General features: G+C 41.7%; 1 protein-coding gene across 1 annotated transcript; it reads right to left on the minus strand.

The window, feature by feature from the left end:
- Positions 1-2,193: 2,193 nt before the first annotated feature.
- LOC123079585 (protein DECREASED SIZE EXCLUSION LIMIT 1) lies at positions 2,194-12,300 on the minus strand. Its single transcript, XM_044502377.1, has 13 exons — positions 12,130-12,300; positions 11,936-11,998; positions 11,769-11,837; positions 11,072-11,128; positions 9,879-10,078; positions 9,427-9,482; positions 9,154-9,247; positions 8,456-8,522; positions 6,862-6,944; positions 6,649-6,740; positions 5,043-5,149; positions 2,820-2,883; positions 2,194-2,500 (listed from the first exon to the last, which is right to left on the minus strand). Exons 1-13 carry the CDS (start codon positions 12,252-12,254, stop codon positions 2,363-2,365), a joined length of 1,215 nt encoding a protein of 404 aa, XP_044358312.1. The 5' UTR covers positions 12,255-12,300; the 3' UTR covers positions 2,194-2,362.
- Between the last annotated feature and the right edge of the window lie 668 nt (positions 12,301-12,968).

A 12,968-nucleotide genomic window follows, 5' to 3' on the forward strand; every position in this document is an offset into this window, starting at 1 on the left:
GCGCGACTACCGGCTGCTTCATCACGGACGATCCGGTCGCCGACGACTTCTTCCCCGACGTCCACGACCTCCTCGACGACATGGCAGGCAAGGACACCGACCCCAAGTCCAGTGCTTCTGCTGCTGCTGTCCCGTACGTGTTTTTCTCCTTTCTATTAGAGGTCCTGCTGCAGTTCCTTGTTCTAGTATTTGCCCTAGATATGTTAGACTCTATTTCATATATGCAACTTGCTATACTGTCTGCTCTAGATATGTTTAGTTACAGTTCATATATGAAGATATTGTTTACCTTCTCTTTGTCAAATCGCATGGCTTGTTTTATCACTACTATTCTGGTCATGCTTTATCTAGTATTTCTATTAATAAAATTATTCGATAAATTGCTCATATTTCCAACAACCACGGTGTTGAATATCTTCCACTGCTGGTGCGTACAAGAGAACCGTAGAATTGACGGACCGACTCAGACTGACCATCACAAGTGGAGTGGCTGCGGCGCAGGAACTTCTCCTCCGTGGTTTCAATACTTCTGGCGGCACGCGGCTACCGGACTTTTCGTCCGCATCTGACCCGGCTTTTCTTTTTTTGCGTCCAACATCCTCGCTGGTCGGCAGTCGGCACCATCCATCAGTCAGCGATCCTAGCTACAACGGGTCATCTGTTAGTTGCTGGAAGTTGCGCAATCTACCGTGAGCGGCAGCTCTTGGCGGAGGCGCAGGTGTTTCAACTTTGAAGAAGGCATCGGACACGACGGGCACGCACCTTCAGTTCTTTTGTTTGGCAACTCACCTTCAGTTCTTCTTTTGTTTTGCTACATTGTGAGCTTCGTGGTCAGATTCCCAGCTTCACGCCGCACTATAACATCTTCATGATTTTCTTGATCTGTCGGGAGCATCGGCTCCCATTTCACTTGACACTGATTGGCAGCCCGAGACATGGCGCACTAGAGTAACGAGTGAGTGATTATATGAATCCTCTAGAGTAGTATTGCAAACAGTGCAAGCGCTGACCACGGCCATGTTAAAATGTCTCCTTACTTAGATCCTTTGTGGGCAGGGACTGAATCTGAATGCAAGCGCTGACCTCGTCCTGGATGCTGCCACCCTTTGATCATGTGATTGATGGTACCTATCACTTCCACATCGTGCACCACACACTATCTTCCTCCGGGTGCAAACAGCCAGCAAACTGTCATTTCTTTGGTGCTACTTTGTTACCAGTATAGAGCATGCTGGTCGAGTAGTGAAGATCCCTATCGCTTCGAAATGCTACGACTGGACGGAGTATTCAGTAGAATTGGCCAAATGATGGAGAGTGGCTTTTCTGAACCATGTACAGCTGGTCTACTAGGCGGCCACACGATTGCCTTGTATGTTAACTTCGCTGATCCATACTTCTTATTCAGCTAGCTTCTTGTCAATCACTTCCACATTTTCTGCTTCCTGAATCTTGTGTAGGAGAACCAGTTCCGCACTGTGCACTACCATGCATCACATACAACGACTCGAACACGGTCTCGGCCTCCCGGTTTCCCGCTTAATCCCGTCCGAGCCAGAGACGGACTCGAACACACAAACTTCACCGCCGCGGCCGTGCTTTGCTATACACCCCTACCTACGCGAACCCTCCGTCCGTCCAAGCAACAGCACAAGCAGCGGTTTTGATCTCGTCGCATCAGACTAAGCCAGAGCTAGCGCGACCGAGCCGAACAGATCAGATGGCGGCCGCCGGTATGGACAGGTTCGTGGCCACGATGGCCTTCTGCGAGGCGCCCTTCGACGGCACCCTCGCCTCCGCGGTGCCCGCCGTCCACGACGACGAGCACAAAGGAGCTGCGTCGGCGGTGATGGATGCAGCCAAGGAGTGCTTCTCCTCCAGCGCCGCGTCGGAGCAGCAGCAGCAGGGCTCGGACAGCGTGTCGGCCTTCTTCGACGCCGTCGCCCTGGAGCAGTAGCAGTATTATTTTGGACAAGAATTATTGTACTTGGTCTTTGTTAAATTTTCCTACTAGTAGCAGCAGTTCGGCTAAAGCTTGATTGCACTCATGTACTAGGACTAGGAGGTTCTTGAGTTCTATACCTGAGGCATTAACTTGTAATTTGCCTCGAGAATGGCTGGGTTTAACTGAATTTTCATTCACTTCTTAAGATGGTTATCCACTTTCACTCAGAGTAAATTAACAGTACACCTCGCTCAAACTGGAAACTATCTTACCAGGCCATGATCATCGTATAACAGTTAGTTCTAGAAACTTAGACTTCGAACAAAAAATACATGTTCATGAATTTCTCTATTGAAGCCTACAGATATGATTTTCCACCAAGTTACAGATATCATAATCATATGACACCATGATCAGATTCTATCTCTCAACCTCCTCTGTTGCCATGAGAACTTTGCTGGGTGTTTTCGGAGGATACAGCTCCCATAACGCAACCGTGGTGTCCGCCGAGCATGAGGCTAACAGTTTGCAGTCATGTGAGAAAGTCACCACGGCACACTGCCAGCAGAAAAGAAGCATGTAAGTTAAACCACACATCAAGCAGAATTCGACCAAGTTGTACTACCTCCGTCCGGAATTAGTTGTCGCTAAAATGGATGTATCTAGATGTATTTCAGTGTTAGATACATCCTTTTGAGTGACAAGTAATTCCGAACGGAGGGAGTAGTAAGGAAGTAATTGAGCTGGTTATCAATCTCATGACCCATACTCCAATTAAAGTAAACAGGAGGACTGAAATTGACATTTTTGACTGATCGAGGGACCCTAGATGCAAAATGGAAATGCCAAGAGCACTTAGTTGAGCGAAGCTGCATACCGTAGCGCTGTGATACTTTAGAACCGCTAGAGCATTTCCTTTATTGTAGTTATACACTCGAATCCTGCAATGATGTAAAACACTTGAAACATTACACAAATGCAAGGATTACAGACTCAGATAAACAACTAGAAGCATGCTTGTCATGCAGACATCGCCTACTGCTTGTCCAACTTTGCTCAACTCCTATTCTATGCACATAATGACCTGCCTATTTTCTGTTCTGCACCTATTCTATTGTCATCTACAGGATGTGACGTCTCTTCTCTGTCTTGCACTTCCCCCTCAGAGGGCATGCAAGTGTCACTTACCTCAGAACCCTAATCAACCAGCACTAAATCAGTTTGGCAATCAGGGACAACTGGTGTTGCCGCGACATAATCAGCTTTGCTAATCAACGGTAGTTCTACATGGAGGTCGCCCTCGCGGCGCAGTGCCTCGTCCAGCAGGATACCCTTCACAAAGCCGTTGAGTTTGGATAAGACTATACACATTTTTTTCATAAATTTAATAATTTACTGTATCTCATACAAGTCGTTCTACTCCATGACATGGCTTGCATGTAGACGATAAATGAAGACATTGTTTTTGCTCTGCTGTTCGTGGTGTGGAACACCAATTTTGAATAAGACACAGCTGAGCTGGCAAGTGTTGAGAGTTAGGGGATGGAGTCAGATGCTAAGCATATTTTTTTATGTCCTGCTGATACTATGATTGAATGTATCTACGAATGTATCTACGGTATCAGGGTCATACTGGTTTCCTGGGTGATACTACGATATCAGGGTGATACTAGATTCCTGGGTGATACTACATTATACAGGTGACACTATTATTGAATGTATCTTTTGTTTTATGTATTTCTAGGTGATCACGCGTTTGACATGGAGAACCCCTTTTAAAGGCTATGTTTGGAAAGTAAAAGAAACTACATGAAGAACCCCTTTTACAGGCTAATGTTTTTTATGGTTTAGTTCTTAGTGACACACACTTTGCCTCTGGCGTAGTGACAAGTACCACTCTTTTCAGTTCAAAACTAGAAACTGAATAAAGAAAGTGTTTCCAGAAAGACTGGCAGTGCTCAAGCCTTCGGTAGTGGAAGTGTGACAAGAAGCTGAACTGCAACCCTGCAGTATATGTGAGACTCAGGGTACAGGTGATACTCATGCTGTACGTGAGACTCATGGTATATGTGAGACTCCCCTGATTGATTCTGCCAGGGACCCGAAGCATGGGAACCCTGAATAAACGCCCCCCCCCCCCCCCACCCGCGGGAATTCCACTACCGAGGGCTTCAGGGGAAATATGGTCGTTTCCCATCTCTGGTTTTTCAAAAGTTAACTATGTGGACTTCCTTAACCCGCCCGCCGCCCCCTTTTCTCCAACAACTCCCCACGCTTCCCTATGTGCACCCCGGACAAAGGTGCTGGCTGCACTCATCGTTACAGCACCTATACCCACCCTTGTGTTATGTAACCCAGGCTTGTGCTATGTAACCCAGTGTTGGAACTCAGCAGTGCAACTTGAATTAGAGTTGCAAGCAACATAGGCCATGCCACCTATGTAACCCACACTTGTGCTATGTACCCAGTGTTCGCCTTCAGCGTCATGGACTTGCTGTACATAGTTGACTCATGGGATCAGCAGAATAAACCACGTTGGCCGATGTAAGATGACGAATCTTACGTTTGCTTTCATTTATATTCAAGGATCTCGAGACACATGACTTGACCGTGGTAGCACATGCATCTCATAACCAAATTTCATGTATCTCATAAGCAAAACCATCATCAGGTCCTTCTCTGATATCCTAACAAAATTTCATGTGCTTTTTTTTGTAAATTTTATAATTTCTTGTATCTCATACATGGTTTGCACGTGTAATTTAGTATCACCCAGGCTTTTAGTATCACACACACAACGTAGTATCACCCACGAAGCTAGTGTCACCAGGGCATAAAAAATATGCTTAGCCTCTGGCTCCATCCCCTTCCTCTCAACCCAGGAGTTGTGATCGCCTACTCAACCATGGAAATCATGAGACATCCATTTGATTAATTTACTTTCGATTCCACTCAAGTATATTTATAACCTACAAATAAACAGTCCTATATTCAAATCAGATGCAGTTATTGACTCAGGCAATCAGATCCACTAAGCCACTAAAAAAGGTTGTATTAGCATCCCTGCCCAGCGACAAAAGCTAAGGATGGGGGAACAAACCTGTGATCCCAACCAGCAGTTGCTGCAATCTTGTTGTCTGGCCGAATCGCTATACCCGCTATACCGGGTTGCTCAATTTCTATCTCATTCCTGAGAGAAAACGTGCCCTGTAATCAAGACAGCTACATTTCGGTTAAGAATTAAAGTTGTCTTGATTCCTAAATGAAATTGAAGCACTCCAGTGCAGGTAATGCTTGTGATGAAATGAATGCAAAAATCACAATCACACAAGTAGTTTGATGTAGCCAATGCAACCAAAAGACCGATCTGATGGAAGAGACTAGGCAATACATTTATACGTCAACACTCCCCCTCACGTGTGGCTCCCTCAGTCCTAAACGTGGACCGAAAGTGGGCTGCAATTTAATTGCGCCAGCCGGGTCTTGAACTCAAGACCTCTCAGCTCCGATACCATGTAGCAGTGCATGCTCTAGCCAATGGAACCAAAAGACCGATCTGATGGAAGAGACTGGGCAATACATGTTTGGAAAGCAACTTGTATTCCCATGAGGCCATAGGCCAGTATATATGCCTGTACAAGTGTAGGATATGCAGAAAACCCCTTATACAACGGGGTAAATATAAAAGGCTACATGGCTATATAAATAGTACTCTAACAGTTGACATGTCGAGCTATTGAGTCTGAATTACCGAAAAAGGGTTTCCCCCCGCTTTGTATACAAAGCAACCAACCGAACCATACAGGGATAGGTGTTGGGGCGGAAGCAGCACAATCACGCCCAAAAGAAAAGACAGAGAAAGAGCACCACTGAGTCTGAATTATGAAGTACTCCCTCTGTAAATAAATATAAGAGTGTTTAGATCACTAAAGTAGTGATCTAAACGCTCTTATATTTGTTTACGGAGGGAGTAGATCATAAAGAGATGCTCAATTACCTTACTGTGTAAACTAGTTAGCACCACATGTATGAATTATCACCTGGAAATATTGCTCCAAATCTGGGCTAACATCCAGGTACGAAAAACTGATAAACTGATATCTCAACGTAGCTGTCATTTTGGATACGCGAGCACTCATCAACCCTCTGAAAAGAGGATATAATACATAACACCGAGCCATCAATTTTTACATAGAATTGATGAACGCAAAGATATCCTGAGATAACTTTAAAAACATGTTTTTACTTTTTTTTTCCTCACCTAGATGAAAATTTCCACACCCCAGATAACGATAGAAGGCTGCCGACATTTTTTTTTACCCTTCCAATTTCCCGGGAACAAAACATTTTGTTATTATCTCTACAAGTAGCAGGCAGTCAGGACTCGATCCCTAATTTACAGTGTATTGCCTACTAATCCTTCCCACAGGAAGCACATCTCAGTTCTTACATGTCTCTAGCGTAATCATAAATTGCTAGAAGCACTTGTGGATGTATGATTGTGTCAGGATATACTTGAGAATATTACTAAAACTGTACTGAGAGTGACATAACTTAGAATATGCAAAGAATACAGATTACAAAGTGAACTTGGGCTTGTCAGCTACTACAAGTATATAACCAAGACTTGCACTTACACCATGCATTTTCATGATAGGAATATCTTATATAGCAGGAAACAGAACATAGAATAATTGATGTCACACCTGCTGATGATCAAGGGCAAACATGGCTACTTTATTATCAGCACCTCCTGAGATCCCACCGGTGCATAAACCATCAATAGCAATGGATAAAGCTGCACACTTGCATCTTATTAGATCATATGTTGTTTCATTCCATCAAAGGAAGATAAAAATTAACTGCTCTTGAAAATAGCAAGTTACACAATTGAATTAAAACTGGGTGTAGCATGAGACCTGATTCCAAATGATATTTCACTGAAGATAAAGGTGACCCAGGCTTCCGTACATCCCACCAGAGAGTGCTTCCATCTTCATAACTGGTGGCCGAAAAAGTGATGTTTATTAATAAAATGAACACATACACTTCTAAACCCTGAACTCTTGAATCAGTTTAATTCACCCCCTTGGCCCTATCCCGTTTTATATTATGAACTTTTTAAAAAGTCATAAATAGTCAAAACTCAATATGAAAAGGCGGATTCAATACTCCACAGATGACATGTAGCTAAACTTTTTCTAATAGTCAATATGAAATCCTGAATTTCCTATAAAGTTTTTGCCTGATAGTCAAACTGAAAATGAATCAATAGTTAATCTGAAAAAAACTATTTACCAAATTTCCTAAAGAGTTCCAGGGTGCCCCAAAAAGGCAATTTTATTATTAAAAGAATCCTGATTTCTATATTTTAAGTTGAGTGTAAAAGTGATGCCACGTGTCATCTCTGCCAGCACAGCTGTTTGGGATAGGGTCAAGGGGGTAAAATAAACTGATTCGACAGTTTAAAGTTAGAAACAACCGGTTTCAGAATTCGAGGTTGAATAATGAACTTCAGCAGTAGTTCAGGGTTGAAAATGACATATTGTTTGAACTTTGAAAATGAAATTTCCGTGAGAACATCCAGCATGTATGCAAAAAGGCTGAGAAGAATTTTTCATTCTGAAAAAAATTACCGAAGTCGCTTTAACCTGCCCCAAAAGCATGCTATGGGATTGTTTAGCGTATTAAGTACTAGAGATTAATTTACCATATTTATGTACCAACTATTGAGATGAGATTATATTGAGATATCACTACAGTTCATAATGTGACTAGTCAGCTTGAACCCTTGAAGCATACTCGCTTGAGTTAATGGACTTTATTTGTAAGATAAAGTTGCTTTGTTGTTTCACAACAGAATCAATTCAATTGTGTAAGTGACATACACTCACAGTTGAAATCTTTACATGTGAGCTAATCGAATGAATATGCATCAACAATACCATTTTACTATGTGCTGCACATGCCCCACGGAATACACACAACAATGGGTATGGCTAAGATTGTGAAGCAGGAACAAATCTGTATGCGGCAGATAGTCATTTGTACACTTCACATAACACCATCACTACACTTGCAATAAGAATTTGATCAAGTACAACTTCTGCCATAGAGGGGAGATGAATTATCTTACTTCATTCTCTCAAATATATGAGTTGAAAGATGATTCATGTGCAATATAACCATGCCAAGCATTTGAATACCATTTCCATTCCATATGATTGTTACTATCCAGATAAAACATGAGATGTGTTCAGCTCATGACATTTTTTATTATGTGTGATTATTGCGTAACACTTAGAGCCAAGACTCCCAAACAAAGGACAGAGGCCAGAGGATAAACGAGAGCATGAGTCTGATAAAAGGACCAGATTCATATTTAAGCCATTTGCCACAATTGACCTAAGAAAGAGCTCAATAGATTTTTAACTGAAAAGAGCTTAATAGTTTTTGTTCAGATACTCCACTAGGCCATGGCATATTGGGTTTTTGAAAAGTTGATCTGGATACCTTGATAAAATATTAACATAGCCTCCAGATTCACACGGGATGAAAGCTTGCACAGCCATGCATAGACCTACAAACAACAGAAGTACAGTTTTCAACGATTACTCAAAAGCATAGATAGTCAGGAAAAACAAATGACACAGAACAATTAAAAGGGATTTTTATTGCGGTCCTGCAGATAAAGACTATTATTTTAATTCAATAGTTGTAAACAAAGCCATGCATTGTACCTTGTAATAACAACAAGAAAACTACAACAGCACAAGAAATATAAATAAACAAGATGCCAGAGAGTCTCATGCCATGGAAGAAGGATTGATCCTCTATTACATATATATATCCTTGCATTCGTGATACCAGAGAGGTCAGTCAAATTGCAAGGCGTACATATCTCAGATAAAGGCATGCATTTATAACTTCCTTCCATGTAAACTGAACAATGAATCAACAGACCATGTAGGTGGAGCTGCTGGATCTAGGTCAAGAGGGACAATTCTCAAACCAAACTCTGGATTTCTGGTAGACAAAAAATTAAAACAACAAAAATGGTGGAGGCTACTCTGATGTCAAGTCTAAATAGTTCACGGTTCTACTAAGCGAGAAGTTACCACTGGATACATATACTAGGTACAACCCACCATGGTATTTTGTTGAACAAAAACAAACAACTATAGCTGGAGTGGTGAAGAGTGAGGACAAACCTTTTTTCTTGGTAAGGCGACCTGTCATATTAGCACTACATCTTTGGGGCAAACACATTATCTTCCTTGAATTTTCAATGTCCCAAAGTTCAACCTGTAGGTTTTGTTTTGAAGTTTCAACATGAAAGCAGTGACAACAAAAGAAGTAACAATATAAACACACACATAAACACCAAAGTTCAGCCAGGCTTGCTTCATTGCATTATATTAAGCCAATCTCAATTTATTTATTGATCTTAAGTTAGTGAAAAGATAACATAGTTTGGAACTAACCTCAGAAGATTCTTGACCAGCGATTGCCAATATATTTTTTCCATCCAAGGATCTGCCTAGCAAATACATCATAAAGTCAACAATGCAGAGATAGCATGCTTGTCTAAACAAGAAGTTATCAGACACATACAGTACATCCTTCTTCTAAACGATGTGACATTTGAAAGTCAACAAAGTGTTATATTACGCCATTTCCTTTGCAGTCTTTCCTCTACATAAATGAATGAAATTGCCATTTATTTGTCCATTACCGAAAAGCTTACACTTCCATAATAAGTCACTACTCCCTCCGTCCCATAATGTAAGTCACTACTCCCTCCGTCCCATACTAGTGTAGTGTCAAAAAACGTCTTACATTATGGGACGGAGGGAGTAGTTAATAAATTCATGTAGGATTCAGAGGCTATTGCTGCTTTTAAACGTGATGGGATTCGAAAATGGTCGCACATTACCTTGTTCATATTCTTGTGTTCCTTCTGCAAGATTTACAACATCTGATCCTGTATTATCTTCAGTAGGTACTCTTTGCGGCTCAGTGCCACCATTTGAGCCACTCAAGCTGGTTTGTGTGCCATGTGCAGAACATGGAACCTTAACCAGTGACATCTTACAGAAATGGTATGTACTTGTTTTGATTGTAAATATGGGCCTCCTGCAGGAGCACAAATAATAGATTTATAAATTGCACAGAAATTCATAGAACATGCACGGGCCACAAAGCCTGCTAAAAAGTATATATTCTTCCAGATTTCCACATGAACACTGTACATATTGTCTTACCTCCTAAAATGAATCACAAGTGTCCACGCGTCTAGGTCATTCATAGTTGAGACCAGATATATTTATAAAGAAAGAATAATTCTAGGTTCTACAAATCACCTGGTTGTTTAGAAGTTCTTCAAAATGTTGCCACTACAGTTTACGGATGAGGGCCATTGTTATACATTTGGACATAAAAGTATCATATTACAAGTTTACAACAACGTAACATCCGTCAAAAAACAGGAAAACACCATAAGGGTTGTGCTTTCAAGCTATAATCAGGACGAAATACTACCAGATAACATGAATAGCTTAATTCTTATGAAAGGGTACTCGGAACGTATCAAGATTTTGCTCATTGCTAACTGATATTGCAGGTGCTTGCATTGAGTTTGACCATAAAATCGATAGCATCACTGATTATCTGACCTTGGTAGTTAAAGAAACTTTCAACATATTAGATAAGGAACCTTAGTATGATAGCGATACTTATTACACTCCTACCCGGGTATATTATTTCGCCCCGCCCCTAGCCCTAAATCTAATAAGCAGCTGTATTTTCTGGTGGCCAAAGGGCAGTTACAGAATACAATTTGCAGAGGAGAGTCGACATCAGGAATGATAGTTGTTCTGCCTTCAGGGACATAAGCTGTCTTGTAATTATTAAATAAAGACTTATTTTCAATTCTTCATAGAATGTTCGATTTGTAATATTTGAAAGATTATGTGCATGTGTATTTCATTGCATTTAAGTAAGCGGGAGCCTATTCCTGACTGATCGTGCCCTAGCTTATGTTTGACGTAAACAGTTCTCAACTTTCTTTCAGAAAAGGAAATATGACAACCCTTGGCATCTTGCGACTGCAGATGCAGAAAGTCATACCGTGAGAGCCCAGCTTCCTCAATTGCCCAGCCTTTGCACAAACCATCCCTTCCCTGGCTGTGCCAAAATCAAAAGCATGGATATTGAGGATCAAAATAAGCCTCACAGAAAATCTCTTACATCTAAATTCTGCGATGCAATAAAAGCTGTGTACAAGTTAAAAGGCACTTAGACAGTTCAAGCATGTATAGTCAATATAAAAAACATAGGTATTGATCAAAATTCGACAAAAGATCACCACTGGAAATAAATATGCTCAAAGGAAATCTCTTCCATCTACATTCAACAATGCAGAAGAAGTTATGCAGAAGGTAGAATGCACTTAGATGGTTCAGGCATATATAGCTTTCCCTAAAGCCAAGCTCAGCAACTGTAACACGGTACTGAAATGGGTTCACCAACAGTGTTTCAAATATAGCTCTGACATGGTTATACTCCCTCCGTTCCTAAATATAAGTCTTTTTAGACATTTCAAATGGACTACAACATACGGATGTATGTAACATATTTTAGAGTGTAGATTCACTTATTTTGCTCCGTATGTAGTCACTTGTTGGAATCTCTAGAAAGACTTATATTTGGGAACAGAGGGAGTACTAGTTATGGTACTGGAATTTCTTATCTAGCAACATGGTAAGCTAAGTTTGAGATATCCAATAACCAGCACTCCTGACAGAATTCACCCCAATTCACTCACCTAATGATTGTGTTCCCAAGTCCGGCGCCAGCAGCGATTGAATACACTCCAGCCGCGCCACCATGAGCCCTGCAGATTGCAGAATCACACGGTATCACACCCAACCACTCGAAACCGATTAACCGAACCACACCCGCCGCTGCAGTCTGCAGAAGCAGCAGGCTTACCAGATGGAGGAGACTGTGCGGTGGCTCGCCGTGTCCCAGACCCTGAGCTCCCCGTCAGCCGCGCTGGTGGAGGAAAAGCAGAGACCATGAACCAAACATCAAAGCACAGCAGAGTCACATTCAAAAGAGTTCATGGCAAGCGGCTGACGATACGGGCGACCAGAGAGGGGTGTAGGGGTTGGGAGGAAGTTTACCCGGAGAAGAGGAGAGGGAGGGCGTGGTGGAAGCAGGCGTCGCTGACGGCGGCGCGGTGGCCCCGGAGCACCGCCACAGGATCCGGCGACGGGCGGCGGCGCGGCCTCTCCCGGTCGCTGGCCATCCCGCTCGGCGAAGTGCGAGACAGACAGAGAAAGCAGTTATGTCCTGTCCAGCGCTCGACGCCTATGCCCAAACACGGGAAAATATGTAGTGCACTGGAGCTTGAGCGCTACCGGTGCACCGAACTCATATTGTGTTTTTAAAATATTTCAAAAAATAAAAAAATAGCACACTCACACAACATTAGTGTTGATTATCATAAAATTTCAAGTCAAAATTTGAAACATAACTCGAAAAACAAAAATGACAAATTCGACACCGAATAGTACATAACTTTGGGCTTTAGATTTGGTCCATTATCACACTGATGTCAAAATTGTCCTTTTTTATCTTAAAAGTATTTCAAATTTTTATATGAAATTTTATGACATCGTACATTGATATTGCGCTAACATGCTAGAATTTTTTCAGAATTTTAAAAATACTCTACGGATCCGGTGCACCGGTAGCACCACAAATGCGGGTGCACCAGATACATTCCCAAACAAACACACCCTTGTCAATAAAACTATGAACTATGGTTATAACTTAGATATGATGTACTGTTTCATATCATCATCTCATGCATACTAGTTTGTTATGTATAGTTGCTACTTGTCTATGATGTTAGATTATGAAGTTACACATTAATTCCTATTTTCGAAATTATTGTTGTTGATATGTTATGTTGGTCTGTGATGTTAAAGTTTACTTCTATTCGAAATCAAAGTTTGGC

This window comes from Triticum aestivum, chromosome 3D, assembly GCF_018294505.1.
Source record: "Triticum aestivum cultivar Chinese Spring chromosome 3D, IWGSC CS RefSeq v2.1, whole genome shotgun sequence".
Lineage (NCBI taxonomy): Eukaryota > Viridiplantae > Streptophyta > Magnoliopsida > Poales > Poaceae > Triticum > Triticum aestivum.